Genomic DNA, 19,905 nt, shown 5'->3' with positions numbered 1-19,905 from the left:
AACAACATCCTGGTTTTCTTTGAAGTATAAATCAATTAAAATATAATCAATGTTGATTTAAGTGTATTAATTTGTTGCTTTCGGTCATTCCTGTCTACTTGCAAGAAAGAGGGCACATTCTTGGTAAGATAACTGGATGGGAAAAATCCATATTAAGCATTAGTTTTGAGCCTTGAAGCTATTGAGAAAAGTAAAAAACACCTAATGGAGTATATTTATGGAAAACTAGCTGATTTTATTATTATTATCAATACCAAACAAGTCTTTAAGTCAATTAAAATTTATTTAATTAAGCATAAAGTTACTTTCACATTTGTCTACAACCATAGTAAATACAGTTCTTGGCAAAAAGACACAGCCTTTGGAGTTTAAAACATCCCCAACTGCGAGATTACATATATAAAACTCCCATTATTGTTTATGTGATAGTGGATTTGTTAATCAAATTAAAATAATTATACTATCTAGAATAAAATAAAATGGAAATAATTTACTCATAAGATTCATATTTAAATCATCTTTATTTACAAAATACTATCCTGAGAATTATAATTCCATCAAGCTTCAATTTGAGCAAAAGTGTAATTAGTTAAGTAACAGCAGTTACTTAAACTGAAAATGAGAAGTCAAAATTACTTTCGAAGAGAGATCGGAAAGATCATCAAGTTTCTCGCTGTGGTTCTCGATGTTCAGTAGTAGGCTCATTTGAAGGTAGAATCAACCCTGATGGGAACTCATTTCTACTTTCAGGATGTGGGGGTGGGGGAAAAAATCCAGCTCTTGGGGGAAGGTAATGAGGAAAACCTCTCGGTGAATAGACATTTCTCACTGTTCAAAGAGATTGGTAAAAGACATTTTTTAGCTTTAAGTACCTGTACTGCAGTTCTAATAAACAATTAGCTTATGACTTACAATACCTATCTTCATATTCAAAAGTTGACACCAGAATAATTACTTGATCTAACCAATGAATTTTTACAACATTAAGAAAAAACATATTCTCTTCAACTGCACGTGATTAAAGGGAACATCATTAATTTTAGACACAATTTTCATCCTATGAAAACCTAACATCTTAACACTTTTTAAAAACAATTATTTCAAAGACATGAAACTTTCTTAAAAGTTTTCATGTCATATAATTTTTACCAGACTTAAAATTCTGATCAGTAATTCCCAATTCTAATTCTATATTATCCTAAAACATTTACAGTTACACTAAAGACTATCCTGAAATTCTCCAAAATTCATGTTAATTTACCTTAAACCTTAAAATAGAGGAGAAATGAGGGAAGAAATACCACATCAGGCATATACTAACCTTCCACCTAGTGTCTGCTTAACTATGTATTTATTCTACAGAAACCTATAGTTCTAAATGGAAATGTATAGATATAAAAGCAAAAAATTTCTTTCTTATGTGAGGTTATGAAAGAATTTCAATAAATTCAATAATCAGTCTGAACATGATAAACATATTTTTGGTTTTAAATAAGTAGGAATATATAGGAACTACTTATGAAAAAAACTTTTAAAAATACTTTAGCTGGTAATTTTAATGCTAAAAGATAAGCTGTAATTATTTTTACAATTTGATGCAGTAACCAGTTTCTAATCAAATAAGATATAAATAATTTTGGTCTTAATGTAAGACTGCTGCAAAAAGCCAAAGATTTTCCTGATTACTAAAATACAGAAATAATTCCACATCATTAGAATGAATCATGTGGGAGCCTCACTGCAGTCTACTAATGGCTGGCTGCCTTCCCAACTTGGAAGAGTAATAGTATACTTACAGTGAGAAAAACTTACTGTATGAATAAGAAGTAGAATTAGATCTTTGATTTACTCTATAAAACACACAGTAAGTTTAAAAAAAAAACAAAACCACATACTTGCAAATGGAGGAGGTGGTGGACCAGCGAAATCCCTTGGTGGAAAATAATCTCGGGGAGCTCCATACATGCCTCCTGGAGGAGGCGGAGGAAAAGGAGGCCCTCTTCTCAGGAACGGGCCCCTTGCATCCATTGGAAACAATGGACCCCTGATTGCAGCAAGAGGTGGAGGAACAAAGCCAGGGCCCGTTGCTTCACTTTCAGCAAGGAGAGATGAATCAGGCACATTTAAATTCTATAACAAATTAACATACGACGGTCACGAGAACAACATCAAAATTTGCAATAATCTTCCTAAACATCTTAGGTTTAGAAGAAAGCACCTGGGCAGAAAGCAGTCTATGACAGTCTTCATAGTCTCCTGAGAAAGACTCCGTTTTCTACATCAGACGGATTTTTGCGATCACAAATATTAACTCAAAAGAAAACGGCTTTAACCAAAACAAAGTAATACTCTGGCGAAAGATAAAACACAAGAATAGTCCAAGACTACCAAAACATACATTCCTTTATCAAAGGTGTACTGAAAAAAAGATGTTATGTTTATATTTTCAACATAAAATAAAGGGACCAAAAGCAAAAATTGTAAACATAGTAACAAAAATATACTTCAAAACATTCAAATAAAACTTCAAGGGGGAAAATCCAAATTCTTATTTAACTTCAGTAAACGATCTCAAGCCTCTAGTCTGTAAGTTGTACTTTATCACCATAATGTACAATCCAGAAAAGAGACAGCTATAATGCTATGCAGAAAGTATATATATTTGTCAAAATGGGAGAAGCAGCTTTATATCAAGAACTAGATTGCTAACAAAATCTCTATTCTTAGTAAACCAAGAGACTGGAAAGCTCCTAAATACATGGATAAAATTCCACCTTCAATACTTACACCAAGGTCGTCTTTGCTATCATTTCTACTGGATTCCATTTCTGAAGACACTGGCCCATCTAAACATAAAAGTTAAACCATGAAAAATACGTGACTGATCACTCCATTCCTAGAATATCTCCCCATCACAAAGGATTGTTGATATTTCCCCGTTCCCCCTGCTAGCATATAAACCAGCCTGATACCAGCATCCTGCATTGTGGCCACAAGATCAGCTTTAGGTCACTGAAAGTTCTGCAAAGGCACGTGGCACTGATTTCTGTGGCTTGTTCCTAGGCAACCCTGCTCTAACAACATCATTAGGAGACTTCTAGAAGGTGCCATCCCTCTCCCTTTTCCTTCTTTCCTTCCTTTTCGCCCTCCCTCCCTTCTTCCCTCCTCCTTTTCCTCCTTCCATCCTACTTTCCTAATTCCTCCATCAGGTAACAAAGACTAGCATCTGAATTTAGCTACTGTTCAAAATAAATGTTCCTGGACTTTGTTATCACCAAGAACTGCTCAGTCCACGAGAAGGTAAATTCAAACAACCCTCTCTCTAACCACAACTACCTATGCTCGCCTAGCCTTCTCATTTAGTTATTCTCACTACACCTGTTCTTGTCACTGAAGCTTCCAGTCCTCTGGTCTCTCTTCATTTTCTTCAGTTTCCTCCTCTCTTCATTTCCTCCCCTAATTAACTGGACTTCAAAGTCCATCACTGCATCCAATCATCGATATTCCTACCCAATGGCCACATTTCCACATGTGCCTGACAACATTCTAGCCCTATATTAATCCAACTCTCCACTTCCACTCTTGCCTATATACAAGCCACTTAACACTTCTGCAGGTAAAATAAATCACAGATTTGTATAGCCAGGGCCCACTCCAAGCTGATGGATTTCCAGCCATACTTGCAGCTGCTTAACGACTAACCTTTCTGCATCTTCCAAACCACATTTCTCCTCAGCAATTTTATCCATTCTCCTCAAACCTACTACACCAGTCACTTAGAAACTCCCTTAACTTTTTTGTAATCAAACAAATAAATGTATCAGCAACTATATATTCCTATGACCTTTCCTCTTATTACCATGGAAAAGGATCCTCCTAGATGATCTATGACCCTGGTTCTGTGCTCAGAATCCCTCCCCTGTAGCTTCCTCAGAAATCTTCCTCTCTCTGTTGCCTTCCTCCTCCCTTTCTGCTAGACCCATTCTATCAGCAAGTCTCTCCCAACTACTATTTAAAAATGAGACAGAAAAAGAAAATTCCCCTACAGCTACCCCTCTCTTCTGTAATCAATAATTGTTCTATATATTTTGTTCGGAATTCCTCTCATTTTGTCCTCGTTTCACTGCAATCTATTTGCAACATCCGGTACTCCACCTAAATTATTTTCCCCAATATCAAAAAAAAATTTTTTTTGCTAAATTAAAAGACATGTTTTGTCCTTATTTTATATTATTTCTCACTATTGCTGACCATTCTCTCCCTCTTTAAATTCTCTCAGTCTTCAATTTTTGTGATGGTCCCCTTCTCTATCTTTCCTTGCTAACCGCTCCTTCTCAGTCTCTTTGGTGGGCTCCACTACCTCTGACCATCCTTAAATGATGGTCTCCACGGAGTTCCACCTCGGCCCTATTCTCCTTTCATTCTCTCTTTGAGAAATCCCATCCGCTCTTACAGCTTTAATTTGACGTACACTAACTGATGACTTCCAGATGTGTAATTCAGTTATTTCTCCTACTAGGGCTTCAAAGCTTGAACTGCCTCTTTGAATATTCATGCACGTGTATCACAGGTGCTGCTAATTTTGTAAGCTCAAAATGTAACTTATAATCTTTCCTGTCAAATTTGCTGCTGCTCCTTGTTCTTTGTCTCAGAACGACGAATGGCCCAGATGCCACATCCAGGAACCTAGGCATCAGCCAAGACTCCTTCTTCCCTCATACTCCCACATGCTTTCAATCCTAAATCCTCCCAATTCTCTTTTTCAATGTCTGCTCACATCTATGTATCCCCTCTGCTAAATTACCACCCTCACTCATGTAGATTCCTGTCACAGACTCCTTAGAAATTACCCTGCCTCCAGTCTTGACTGCTACCTCCAATCTATTCACCATGATGCAACCACAGTAATTTCTCTAAAATGCAGATCTGATTATATTATTTAATGTGTTCCCATTACCCTGTGAACAAGGTCCAAATTTTGAACAAGTTTGCAAGGCCCTGAGAACTCTATGCACTTAACCTCTTCACTACGTGTTTCAATATTTCCTGACTCAACTCCATGTTGCAGCCATAATTTATTAGGACTTCTTAAGTCTTCATCTTTAAAGATGCTATTCTCTTCTCCTAGAACATTATTCCCATCATTTTAGTCCAACTAATTCTGGACCTTTAATTCTTAGCTTATACGTGCTCCAGGAAAATTTTTACTATCCCACACTCAAAACCCCAATACCTCATCTTGGTGAGTGCCCCATATGGTTCCCTAATATTTTGTACTCATTACTTTTGTCACTATGTAGTACAATTGCATATAGATCTTTACTAGGCCTCAAGCTACAAGGAATGCTGAGCTCCTATTCGCCACTGAAATACAGCAACTACCAGAATGCCTGTCACATGGTAAGCTTTCTATAGACACTTAGTACATCAAAGGATAACCCATTACCCTCTCATTTCAATAATGAATAGGGATCAAAACCACAGCTCTGGAGTCAGACAAGCACGGGTTCAAGTCCTGCCTCTAACACTTCCTACCTGAGGTACTGGGCACCTTTCTGAGCCTTGATTTCTTCATCTATAAAATGAGGATAATAGTGTCTATTTCATAAGTTCATCGTGAAGGTAAAATAAATCACTTTCAATCAATAAATGTTTATAAGCACCAGTGCTAGTCAGTGTGTCTCAATCAGATCTCTGACCGCTCTCCGCCATGTAACATATACTGACAAACCAATAATAATATTACATTTATAAAGAACTCTGCTATATACAAAATACTTCAGCACACATTAATTCATCTATACCTTGTAAGACTTTGTCAAGTGATTACTATCTCAGCTTTAGAGCCATTATTCGTCAATGACTTGTGTTGTCTCTTTTCTTTGCTTTTACTGATCATCATAATTGGCACAGACCCTCACCTCTCAACCAATTTTTCAAATTCCCTCAAAAGTAGCTCCAATGCCACTTCCTTCATGGAGTTCTCCCTGATCCCACGACTAGATGACAGTTCTTTCTGTGAACACAGTATATTTTCTAATGGAACTTAACTATTCTGATCAGTATTAATTAAAGATATATATTTCTTTCTCCACATTTAATTATTAGCTTCTTACAGGCAGAACTATACCTTATTATAATTATATTCTCTCCCATGTCATGTAGGGCACCTTCTAAACAGTAGACACTTAAAAACTATCTGATTTATTGGATATCGTTCAATAACAACAAAAAAGAACATGTAAAAAATTTTAAATAGCATTAGTTTAAAAATAGATATTCAATCACATATATACTTTCACTCCATTAAGCTTCGATTAATTGGGGAAAACAATTTCAAAATCCAAAGGCTAGAAAGAATTTATTTAATTATAATTAATTATAAGTAATCCAGGCCATAGATCTCCTTCTTTGCTTATTATTCAAAAAAGATTGATTTTCTAAAATAAAAATATTTCAACCAGATAATGCCCACCCCTACGCAAATATATACTGGGTCCTGAAGAAATCTTTTACCAATAAACTTATTTTAAGTTTCTACTTACTTTTAATCTTTTTAATGTTATAGGCTTCTAACTGACACACTGGATATATGTATTTCCCAACTTCAGTGGGTTGCCATGAGGTGGTTTAAAGAAAAGAGTGCCTGACAGACAGCTGGCTGCTCAATAGAGGTTAGTTAAACCTACCTGAGTATGTAATGTTTAAATAAGGTACTTGATTAAAGCAGCAACAAAGCATGCACCCAAATTATTTTTCTGGTGGATTTTCTCATGTCCATTCACATTAGCTTAACTTCCCTGATTACTAAATAGGATATACGTAAGTGGACTGGAAAAATTTAAAAAATTAATCATGGAACAGAGTAAAATCTGCCATCATAGCTAAATATAGAAAAACCCATTACAATAATGCCCAAACCAACCATTAACACATATGCACGTGCCACAGATACATACAATGTAACAAGAAACATAAAACTAGAAAGTTTTCAGGAAAGATTTTGGCGTTAAGAGCTACCAGAGTTATCAGTTATTAGTCCTTTTTCTCAGTTTCGAGTTCTTTAGAGTGCCACCATTATTAAAAACCATACGCATACACAAAGTATTTCTTACCCACTTTATCCAAAGACGGCATATTAAAACTTCTGAGTTCTGCTGGCCCAGAAAGTCTGCCAGAATTAGAATAAAATCTGTCTTGCCTTTGAGGAGGAAGAGCTGGATCAAGATATGGCTGGCCTAGAAAACAAGTTTGTAAAATATTTTCATTAGTATAAAAATAAATCAAGTTTATTTAAGTTTAATATATTGAACATAGACATTTCTCTTGCCTCCTAAAAAACTGACCCATATTCTTGGTAGACAATAGTAAAGAATTTGAGGAAAACTATTTACTTACTAAAGGCAGTAACTTTACTTTTGTAGTAAACACAAGTATAACATGCTACTCTGGACTTGGGATTTTCATTTCAATGAAGGAAATAAATCTATCAACGTATCAAAAACAATACTGAGAAGATAGCTACTAGCAAAGAAAGAAAAAAAGGAATATGTTGTAAGCATATCAGGAAATTCAGCAGAACAGACAATGACAAAAGAAATAGTCACCAAAGCAGCCATCATTCGGAGGTCATCAATGATCGAATTTTCAGTAGCTTCAATATTCTGGAATTTAGCACCCCTCCAAAACTAAAGGGGAAGATCTCTTACTCAACAGATGCACAGCAGGTTCACGGTGCTCAGATTAAGGACACCTGGACAGACAGAAACCTGGGCACAGACTCTGACTCGGGTACTTCCACAGCCACCTTCGCTGTCCCCAAGGGTCACTTATGATGACAAAATTGTCATTCCTGGGTCCTTGTAGAACTCATCATTCTTGAAAAAATAGAGGTAGTCTATCTCATCTCTGACAGGTGATGCATACACCCTTTTGACAGATCAGGTATGCATACACCCGACTCCAAAAATACGAGGAAAGTCAAAGGGAGTGCACTATGTGACTCTTTCTTATCCACATAGATATGGAAAAACAGCTGTGAACTGCCTTCCATGACTGTTCTAAGCAGTGGTTCATAATGTGAACTCCGCACAAGGTTGGATAGGTCATTCCTCATCTGACTCAGCCACATGGGACCGTACTGACACACCTCTCCCACACAAAGCCAAGGAAACCACTCAGCATCAACCAGAGTTAATGGAGAGAATTATATTTAATGAGCTCCCAAGGGCCAAGGGATGTGAATCAGGAGAGAAAGATCTGGATGGAGAGTCTCAGGCTCATTTCCTCCCTCTTTCAGAATCTTAGCTCAGGGCTGTCTCAATGGGTCTGAATTATTAGCCCAATGAAAGGAAAGGCCATACCAACCACTGAGATCTAAAATAAGTTTTCCCTTTCTACTTCAAACATGGGATTAATTAAATGGCAGAGTTAGGCGAGGGGATAAAATGCTGAAGCCTGAAAACTTCCCAACTCTTTCTTAATCAAGTCTCAAGATACCATACTATATTATTATTTTGCTTCTAAAATATATCCGCACGATATAAGCAACCTCAGAAATACAAAATTAATTTTTTTTTTTTTTTTTTTTTGCTACAAGCTTGCTATTTTATAAATCATATACCCATGGTGCCCTCCACTGGCCAAAACAAATCTTGGACTGTAATAGCTCCCCAAGTACCTCTCTTAAAACTTTTGGATTCTATCACAGAAAAGAAACAAAAGAGAATTATAAAGATGGATAAAGAATTAGAATTTTTTTAGGTTTAATACTGGCTAACAATCAAGTACAATAAATATCTTCATTCACAACATGATGAAATAGTTTACTCTAATTATTAAGGAATTTAAATGGAATGCAAAAGCAAACTTTCCAGAAAGTAGATGAAAGCAGCATTAATACGGATAGGTTAGGGGTCTGGAATAAAAAGACCAATGGTATAGAGAGAATGTCTAAGAAAGAGATGTATGCAGGGGCGCCTGGGTGGCACAGCGGTTAAGCGTCTGCCTTCGGCTCAGGGCGTGATCCTGGCGTTCTGGGATCGAGCCCCACATCAGGCTCCTCCGCTATGAGCCTGCTTCTTCCTCTCCCACTCCCCCTGCTTGTGTTCCCTCTCTCGCTGGCTGTCTATCTCTGTCAAATAAATAAATAAAATCTTTAAAAAAAAAAAAAAGAAAAAGAAAGAGATGTATGCAAATATGGACATTTAATTTAAGATAAAGTGGTATTTCAAACTGATGAACCAATATATAGTATCAAAATAACTGTCTATTTAATGGAAAAAAAAAAAAAGAACTCCTCACACTATACACTAAAACAGAAATAAAATCCAGATCTAAAACTTTAAACAAAATTTTTAGTTTTTAGAAGAAAACAGAATATCATTTTGATCTAGGAACAGGTCTTAAGCAAAACAAAAATTCCATTAAAAAAAAAAAACATGGATTAACTTACCTACAACAAAATTTGAAACTTACATATAACAATAACACGCATAATAACAAACTGAAAAAATACCTGTAAAAGACAAAATTAATATCCAAAATACACTAAGAATTCCTATTGGGGCACCTGGACAGCACATTCAGTTGAGCATCGGACTCTTGGTTTTAGCTCAGGTCGTGATCTCAGGGTCGTGAGCTCAAGCCCCACATCCGACTCTGCATTCAGCAAGGAGTCTGCTTATCCCTCTCCCTCTGCCCCTCATGCCACATTCTCTTTCTCTCTCTCTAATAAATGAATAAAATCTTCAGACAAAAAGAATTCCTATTAAGCAAGAAATAAAATGGGTCAGGCAATTTACAGTAAATAAATACAGATAATACAAATTACCAATAAAGATACTCAAGCTCACTAATCAAAGAACTACATATAAAAATAAGATAAAAATCTTAACTCGTATCGCTGAGGAGATATTCAAAAAAGTTTTGCATCAAGTACTGAAGAAATAACTACTCTCAAATATTTCATGCCCAGCCACTCTTGAGGACAATGTGGCAGTATCTAGTAAACTAAAAAATATGCTTATCCTATCACTCAGCATTTCATTTCTCAGACTCATCTCTAAAGAACATATATGCAAGGGGTGTTAACTACAGCACCGTTAGTAATAGTGAAACACTGGAAACACCCTAAATGCTCATCAAAGGACAGTGGATAAATACATTGTGGTATATTTATATACAGAATTACTATATGGCAATTAAGGTAATAAGCTTTACATTAAAATGGAAAGAACTCAAGAACATAATGTTGATTTAAAAACTTGATTAAACAGAAAAATAATATATATATATATATATATATATATATATATTTTTTTTTTTTTAATCATATACGGATCTAAGTTTACACACACTGAACTCATGAGTAGTCAACTCTGGGAAAGAAGAAAATAGAATAGACTTCAACTAACATATACAGTGTGCCATTTTTCCTTTTTTTTTTTAAGATTTTTATTTATTTATTTGTCAGGGAGGGAGGGAGAGAGAGAGAGAGAGAGTGCTCATAAGCTGGGGGAGAAGCAAGCAAAGGGAGAGCAGACTCCCTGCTGAGCAAGAAGCCCAACGCGACACTCGATCCCAAGACCCTGAAATCATGACCTGAGCCAAAGACAGACGCTTAATCAACTGAGCCACCCAGGCATCCCTATTTTTTTTTCTTTTTATGCTTTATTTACACATTCTCTCTCTCACATACATACACACACGCACACCTGAAGCAAATATTAACATTTAAATTCTGGGATGTAATAGACAAGATTTTACTACATTATCTTTGTTTATGTTTCTTCTTCTGTAAAATGGGAATAACACTCCTAAGAGTGTTAGAATGATTAACAAAAAGCACTAAACATAATAACTGGCACAGTGTAAAAACCCCAAAGTAACTGTAGAATAAATTAAACTTTTTGTTTATAAACCATATTAAAATATAATACTGACTGGTCTCATTCAAATTTATCTCGATCCTTGCTGAACCATCTGTCTAGTTTTCTATCAATTGTTCAGAGAGGTGCTGAAGTCTTCGACTACAGCTGCATTTATGTTTCTCCTTTCAGTTCTATAACTTTCTGCTTCACATACTTTGTAGCTCTGTGGCTTGTTGTACACACATTTAGGTTTGCTATGTTTTCTTGATTCTTTTGATCATTATTTTCTTTGCTCTTAAGTTGACTCTATCCGATAGTAATAATAGCCACTCTTGCTTTCTTTGGATTAATGTTTACATAGTGTATCTTTTCCCATCCTTTTACATTCAACCTATCTACCTAAACTATTATATTTGAATGACTTCTGTAAAAATAGTTGAGTCATGATTTGTTTTTTAATCTGTCCTGCCAATCTGTTTTTTAGCTACTGATATTAGAGAATTGACATTTACTATAATTAATACGTTAGGGTTCAAGTCTGCCCTTTTTTTGTTTTCTATTTGTTCCCTGTCTTCATTTTTCTTTCTTTTTTTTTTCTTCCTGCTTTCCTATGGGTTACTTGGACAGTTTTCAGAATTCCATTTTGATTTATCTGATCTATACTGTTTTTGAATGTATCTCTTTAAATAGATTTTTTGGTGGCTACTCTAAGCATTGCATAACTTATCACAGCTTACTGGTGCCAATATCCACCAATTCAAGTAAATTGTAGTTGACCTGGAATAGGAAATCTCCCAGTAAGTTTTCAAAAACTGAAAAAAGGTGTGTTCATCAATTGAGTTAAGAAAAAACTGCTGTAAATAGTCTTTGGTTTCACTAACACTACATATTATGTTATTTGGTCTACCAACCACATTAAAAATTATGAAGCAAATCTCAAACATTACTACCTGGCTACATTTTATGTTACTCAGCTAAACAGATTACACAAATCACTTAGTTTGTCTCTCTCACTATATAAAAGGACTGAGGTCCAAAGATATGAAATAAGTTTCAAAAATCCCACAAAAAGATAAAAAAGTGAAGACTGGAAACCAGATTTCTTTTTTTTTTAAGATTTTATTTTTAAGTAATCTCTACATCCAACGTGGGTCTCAAACTCACAACCCCAAGATCAAGAGTCACACACATTACCACTGAGCCAGCCAAGTACTCTATTTTTTTTTTTTTAAGAAAGAAACCATATTTCTTCATTGCCAGTCTAAATGCTTTTTTACCTAAACCATTCATTCTACCTAACCCATTTTACCTAACCCAACCATGCATTTTACCTAAACCAGATGAACAGATGCATGGCACTGCACACTAATCAAATTTCATGTACAAACTGCCCTGAAGCAGAGTCAGTCTTATCCTAATACGGTAGACAAATCTGTATATTAACAAAGTCATTAATACTTCACACAGAACTTTGAAAGAAAAGATAATTAAAACCTGTATTGGTCTATAAGAAGACTGAATCTGCAGCTAAAAATAATGAGAATAAAACATTAATTACAGTAATTGAAGAAAGTAGGTCTATACTTGTTAACAAACCCTCAAAGCAATAAAAATGTCTGTAATAAAATACAAAGGAAAAAGACAAGATATAGGATATTTTTTCTGACTATGTAAGGAAAGAAAGTTTTTCTCCCCCTCAAAGCATTTAACAGTGCAAAAACAAATGATTCCTTAGAATTACAGAACCATTAAAATTATTTTGCTTACTCATCTTAAGTCAATAAAAAATCTTAAAATTTATGCCAAATATCTGAAATTTACAATATATGCCTAATAGGACTTTACAGAAAATCTCAGATAACTACAGCATCCATATTCCTCAGAAATTTAGTTATTTTAGTTGTCATCTTTTAACATGTTTCTTTAATTAAAATATTTAAAAATTACGAAAAATCTTAACACACAATTATTAGAAAACAGAACACTTCATGAATCCTGATAATTCAACATAATAGAAAATGGGGGGTATTAATTTGGAGTACTGTAATCGGTTTTATGGAAATCCGTATTTTAGAGCTGAGAAAGCAGTGACGGGCAAAATGAAATGCTCAAGATTGTACAAAAAGTTAATAGCAATAAGATAAAAACCTAGGTCTCCTCATTCCTTATACCAATTAGCTAATTGTAACACAAAATAAAAGAACCAACCTGGAAACCTGTTCAGTGACTATTTAAAAGGGACAGCAATATACCAAGGGCAAATGTAGAATATTTTTGTAATTTTACTCTGTTGGGAACAGGGCTAATAACTAAGTGTATTTCTCAGTATTACTCCAATTCAAGCTAGAGCCTCAAGGGTCATGTAGCCCCACTCATTCAATAAAGTTTAGTAGTCCCTGAAATTCCTTTGCTGTGCCTATACAATTATCCTATTTCATTAAAATCAGAGTTCACACAGGCAACCCCTCCCTGTGTTATCCTAAATAGATCAGGTACATTATTTGGAGATACTTTTTATAAAATGGATATATACTCGCCTATGAAGACATTCATTTAGAAGCTTACAATTTTGAATTTTTAGTTAGACTTAGAAAATAACACAGATACCAGGTTCCATTTCCAGTATGGCAGAGTGAGTTCATAACACACTGACTCTCTCACATATAATTACTCCTAACAATTTATCAAAAAAAAAAAAAAAAAAAAAAAGTACCTGAAGCATAGCTACTATAGAAAAAAGTACAGCGATACCTCAAAAAATTAAAAGTAGAACTATCATATGATCTAGCAATTCCACTTCTGGGTATTTATCCAAAGGAAACAAAAACATGATCTCATAGAGCTATCTGCACCCTCATGTTTACTACAGCGTTATTTACAATAGTCGAGATATGGAAACAATCTAAGAGCTATAAGTGGATGAATGAATAAAGAAAATGTGCTATATATACACAATGCAGTATTATTCGGCCATAAAAAAAGGAGGAAATCCTGCCATTTGTGACAACATGGATGAACCTTCATGACATTATGCTAAGTTAGGCAGAGAAACACAAATATTGTATGATCTCACTTACATACGGAATCTACAAAAACAAAAAACAAACTCTAGAAACAGAGATCAGATTTGTGGTTACCAGAGTAGGGAGAGGGAGAACTAAATGAAGATGGTCAAAAGATACAAATTTCCAGTTATAAGATAAATAAGTACTAAGGATATAATGTATGGCAGGATGACTACAGCTAACACCACTGTATGACACACAGGAAAGTTGTTCAGAGAGATCCTAAGAATTCTCATCACAAGGAAAATATATATATTTTTTTTTGGTACCTATGTGAGATGATGGACATTAACTAAACTTATTGCGGTAATCATTTCACAATATATACGTAAGGCAAATCATTATGCTGTACACCTTAAACTTATACAGTGATATTTACCGATTATAGCTCAATAAAACTGGAAAAACATTAAAAATTAAAAAATAATAAAACAAAATAAAATAACTACCGGAAGGCTCTGAAGCATGAACAAAAATAGACAGATCTGGTAAAAGGGTGGGAACTTGGAAGAAGGTACCATTATGGGGTGAGTTTTCCATTTTTTATAGGTTAGCCTAAAGGCAGACCACAGTCAAGCTGCAGCATGGAGCAGTCAAAGCTCATAGATATTGTGGCTTGAAAAACCAAAGGACAGAGCCTAGGAGAGCCAAAGAAGTGAGCTTAAGATTCTGAGATTTTTGCCCAAGTCAATGGCTGACCTGTGAACCACAACTGTGTGAAGCAAGCTTAAGGCATTTTCAGCTGAGGCTAAAACCTGAACTGATATTTGGATTGCTGTCTAGAGAGAAAAAAAATCTAACTTTGAGTTGGATCAACTTAACATTTTATAAAACAAAACCAATACTCTTCAAAGAAATAGAGTAAAATCCAGAATCCCCATAATGTCTAGGACACAATCCAAATCACTCTGTATAACAAGAAAAGGTGACCCAGTTTGAAGGGAAGAGACAATCAACAGAGGCCATTCTCAAGATGACCCCGATGTTAGAATGATCATACAAGGTCTTGGGGCACCTAGGTGGTTCGGTTAGTTAAGCATCCGACTCTTGATTTCAGCTCAGATCAAGAGCTCAGGGTTGTGAGGCTGAGCCCATCAGACCCTGCACTCAGTCGGGAGTCTGCTTGGGATTCTCTCTCTCACACTCCCTCTGCCGCCCCCAACCCCACGCTCGTGGGCTTTCTCTCTAACAAATAAATAAATCTTAAAAAAAAAAAAAAAGAGTGATCATACAAGGTCCTTAAAGCAGCTATTAAAAAACTATACTCAGGGGTCCCTGTGTGGCTCACTCTATTAAACGTCTGACTCTCGGTTTCCACTCAGGCCATGATCTTGGGGTCCTGGGATCAAGTCCTGAGTCAGACTCCCTACTCAGTGTGGAGACGGCTTGGGAGTCTCTCTCTTTCCTTCTCCTTTGCCCCTCCCCCACTCACACATGCTCTCTCTCTAAAAATAATCTTTTTTTTTTTAAATATACTCAATGAGGTTTAGAAAATGCTTATGATGAACAAAAACATAAGAAATCTCAGGAGAGATATTAAAAGTATAAAAAATGAAAATTCTAGAACTGAAAAATATAGTATCTAAAATATAACTTTTACTGAGTGGGCTTAATAGTAATAGTAGAATGGAGATGACAGAGGGAAGAGTCAGTAAACTTAAGGACAGACCTATAGAAATTATTCAATCAAAAGAATATAAAAAATTGGAAATAAAATGAAAAGACTCAGGGATCTATGAAATAGTATCGAAAGTTCTAAAATTATAGATTTCAGGCAATTTTTAAAGAACATGTAAAATATTTTCTAATTTTATGAATGAATAATAACAAAGTCATTACTGTCTTGAGTTCTAGTCTCTGCTATTTGCCTAGCTGTTTTAACCTAAGACTAGATTAGCAGGGCTTGGGGGGGGGCGGTGTACACTAGTGGTTTTTAAACGTAGCTGCTCCTCAGGACCTCCAAGGGAGGTTTTTGGGGTTTTTTTAAAGATTTTATTTATTTATTTGACAGAGAGAGAAACAGCCAGGGAGAGAGGGAACACAAGCAGGGGGAGTGGGAGAGGAAGAAAGCAGGCTCCCAGCGGAGGAGCCTGACGTGGGGCTCGATCCCAAAGCTCTGGGATCACGCCCTGAGCCAAAGGCAGATGCTTAACGACTGAGCCACCCAGGTGCCCCCAAGGGAGCTTTTTTTTTAGAAATATAGGCCTTACCTCCAAAATTCACAGTCAGAAGGCCTGATCTGAGGTGGGACCCAGATGTATCTCCATTTTCCTTGACGTTTCCTAAGTTTTTTTCTGAAAATAAGCCAACTTTGGGCCACTACACTAGATTTTACTAAAGAGCTATACAGTGCATGTGACAGGGACTCTTGGTATTAATAGCTTGTAAATTCTCAAAGGCAAGTCCCCTATAAAGATGCAGAGATATGCTACCACCAAAATCTTGTAACCAAGTCCTTTGAGAAAGTGGCTGTGTTTTATTATCTTTATTTTTATCACAGCAAAACTTTTTAATGAATATTAAAGGCATGAAAGATGTTCTATGCTACCCCTTAAAAGATTCTTATGTACGTCCCAGCAAATAGATTTCCAAATACAAAAAAAAAAAAAAAAGAAGAAGAAGAAGAAGAAGAAAAAAAAAATACTCAGCTTTGTCAGAATTACTTGGGTACTCATTCATTCAACAAATATTTGCTGAGCAAATACTACATGCCTAGCATTATGCTAGGAGCTGAGGCCATAGCAGTGAACAAAGTGACACAAGTCTCTGTCTTCATGAAGCTGATATTTAGTGATATCAGACAAAGCAAAACCACAGTACGGGCAGCCACCATTTCTTAGAACATACACACACTACTACAGCAACGGCTGATTCTTGGAATTAAAGTTATTTTACTATAACATTCTTACCCTCTCCAACTCTTCAGAAAGGAATAAGAAACAGTATTTTTTTTCTAATGTAACGAATGTATACAAAGCAGGCATAGCCCGCTTCACGTAACAGTGTCCCTGAAACACTATGCCTAAATGAAGTTTAGCAAACCAAATAATTTCAAATACATTCCTTGGGAGAGTAAGAGCTATTAGGAAAACAGCAGTTACTGCCTTCCTTCGGGATATTCTGCTGTGACTCTTCTGGCAAATATATTTATTTTAGCAGTTAATTTAAGACATTTTGTTCAACGAGAAAAGACAATTTCAAGAAGGTGAACAGTATAATTGCAGAGAAGTGAAGGAATTTTTATGCTTATGAACATATGCCAAAAAAAAAACAAAAACAAAAAAAAACCCCAAAACACAACATTCCCTAAAAGATGGAAAGCTAAATTCTTGGAAAGGTATGCTAAGATGATGATGGAGATTTTTTCACTTTCCTAATTACACACTTCTCTATTGTTTAGATTTTTTAAAATATTTATTTATTTATTTGAGAGATAGAGCAGGGAGGAGGAGCAGACAGAAAGGGAAAGAGAATCTTAAGCAGACTTTGTGCTGACCGTGGAGCCCAATGCGGGGCTCAATCGCACAACCTTGAGATCACGACCTGAGCCCAAACCGAGAGTCTGATGCTTAACTGACTGCACCACCCAGGCACCCCACAATTGTTTGTACTTTCTAAAATAAACATGTATTACTTCTGTGAGCAACAAAAACAATAAAAATATTCCATAGGAGGGTTGCAGGGGAGCAAAGCAGATTTCTGTAACATGAACAATTACCCCTAATTATTAAGTTTGGAAATTTATGTTACTGTTGTTTTCTAATACATATCACAGTTTTTCTTAAGACAGGACATACATGTACTCCTCTTTTCTTCCATTCCTCTATGTTGCACAGCCTGGTTGCCTTTCATATATAAATAATTATACTCTTTCCATACCTGGTGGAGGGACCATCACCCTACGATCCTGCTCCCATGGAGGTGAAAGGGACCCAGTGTCAGAAGGTGCTCTATGAGCATCGGGTAACCTGTCACAGCTTGATTCTCCTCTTTCATTGGTACTCTGGTAGTCCAGAGGATTCCCTGGGCCTCTTGAGCCTAGTTAAAGAAAAAAATACAATTCTGTTTTATCTAAAAAAGTATTATAAGACCTATCAGCAAACGAAATCCAGGCAGCTTTTAAAAAGTGAGAACAATCAGATTCCACCAGTCTCCCTAAGACACATTCGACTACAATTCTATCCTACCAAAGCCTAGGACAAAGTCTAAGACAATGAGAAAATAATAATTTTGCCATGTGTATAAACAACTGCCTATTAAAGTCATTTATAAATATTATCACCATCATCATTTATACATAAAATCAGTGGCTAAATTGTGAATTATAAATTCTAAGTCTGAAAAACAGGAGTATAAAGTGAACTGCAAAGTAAAGATTTCTATACTAGACAGAATAAAATAATTACAAAATGAGATTTTTGTTGCTTACACTAATATGCCAATAGTCAAAAAGAGCATGATTCTTTTAAAACAGTCATCTTAGGCGCTATATACCTTTTTCAATAATTCTACAACTACTCACAGTATTTTTTAGGACAACTCTTTTAAAAATGTACTCAGATTAACTTAAAAGCCACTCAAGAAACTGCATCTCAATGTTGAAACAGGACACTACTTCTGTCCAAAAATGATTTTAACCAGTCTGATTACAAACTTTATACCCACCAGATAAATTTGGCTTTAAAGGGCTTTTAGGAATTTCTGAATATCAAATTCACCTTCAAAAAGAGCTCACAACTCTGAAGGCAAGTCTAAAACAAGAGTTTCAAAAACAACAGCACTGTTGGAATAAACACTTAGAACAAGGTAACACTCATTTGGATAAGAAAATCAGCATGCTTACATTTATAAAAGAAGATCATCATTATAAAGTTCCCTTCTTATGACCACAAAAAGGACAGCACCTCAATTAACAACATATTCAATTAAAATGGAAAGAACAAATACAAAAATTTTTAAACATTAAATAACAGAATATGTTAATACTTCACTTATCTGTCACCGAGGGGAGAATAAGGTCTTCTCAAAATTATATTGCCCAGAAAACAAAAGCTTTTTCCTTTCAAGGAATAGCTTTTATTAAAAAACAAACAAACAAAAAACACTTTTTAACAGAAATGTTTCTAAAATGTCTCCCACATTTCAGTACACCTTTAAGAGACTAAAATCAATTTGAGATTTTCTTGGTAACTTGCTCAAATCAGTATAAGAATTCTTATTATATAAATATAAACAATCTTTTCAATTTTTTTCTATCTACTCCCTTTGTACCATCAGGAGGTAAACTGACATATATTCAGAAGGTCAACTATCTCTTTTCCTTATAGTTGTATATTCTGTTAACTTCCCAAATCTTTCCTTCTAGCTTGTTCATCCTTCTAATAAGTTCATTAGAAGAAAAAGGCTGGGAAAGCAGAAAATTAAATTGGTAAACAAATGTGCAAGAGTCAATAGGCTGAGTTCATCTACAGTGAAGCACAGACCTTTAAAGGAGACAGTCAAAGGCCTTCTCTTGACTGCTTCCTTTCAGAGGACCAAAGCACAGGCCAACTGACTACCAAGTGAAAAATTACAAACTTGAAAATGCTAGATGTTAAAATTTTCATTCAGACCAAAAGCTACATGAAATTTACTCTAAAAAGAAATTATTTTCCTTATACTCCATCTTATTTGAACATATATCTCATTCAAACTTTCAAATTTAAAAAGATAATAAAAGGAAGGAAAAGGGCACTCACTCGTCGTCCTTCTGTGGTGGGTCATAGGAACTTTTACTTCAAAGCAACTCCTTTAAGACCTACTGATAACTTACCTAAAACTTCTGTAGCTTTTCTAACAAATAGCAAAACACCCTTGCAAATAATCTAAACACATCATTTCTTGAAAGTAATTAAAAAGGAGAGGAAAGTAATTTGAACAGGAGAGGAGAAATCAAAGGTAATTTTTACTTATTCCAAATATTTAATTGA

General features: G+C 35.3%; 1 protein-coding gene across 9 annotated transcripts in view; it reads right to left on the bottom strand.

Moving 5' to 3' along the window:
• Positions 1-264: 264 nt before the first annotated feature.
• Positions 265-19,905, bottom strand: part of MIA2 (MIA SH3 domain ER export factor 2) — a 99,891-nt gene continuing 80,250 nt past the window's right edge. For all 9 annotated transcript variants that reach the window (XM_044389471.3, XM_044389473.3, XM_044389472.3 and 6 more), the window contains 5 exons: positions 17,816-17,974; positions 7,116-7,238; positions 2,788-2,846; positions 1,896-2,130; positions 265-828 (listed from right to left, as the gene is read on the bottom strand). In XM_044389471.3, the coding sequence (XP_044245406.3) occupies positions 662-828; positions 1,896-2,130; positions 2,788-2,846; positions 7,116-7,238; positions 17,816-17,974 (743 nt within the window). In that variant the 3' untranslated portion in view covers positions 265-661. The remainder of the gene's footprint in view (positions 829-1,895; positions 2,131-2,787; positions 2,847-7,115; positions 7,239-17,815; positions 17,975-19,905) is intronic.

The sequence above is a fragment of the Ursus arctos genome, unplaced genomic scaffold (assembly GCF_023065955.2).
Source record: "Ursus arctos isolate Adak ecotype North America unplaced genomic scaffold, UrsArc2.0 scaffold_37, whole genome shotgun sequence".
Lineage (NCBI taxonomy): Eukaryota > Metazoa > Chordata > Mammalia > Carnivora > Ursidae > Ursus > Ursus arctos.
The sequence above is the reverse complement of the archived record's forward strand: the minus strand, read 5'-3'. Positions and strand labels throughout refer to the sequence as shown.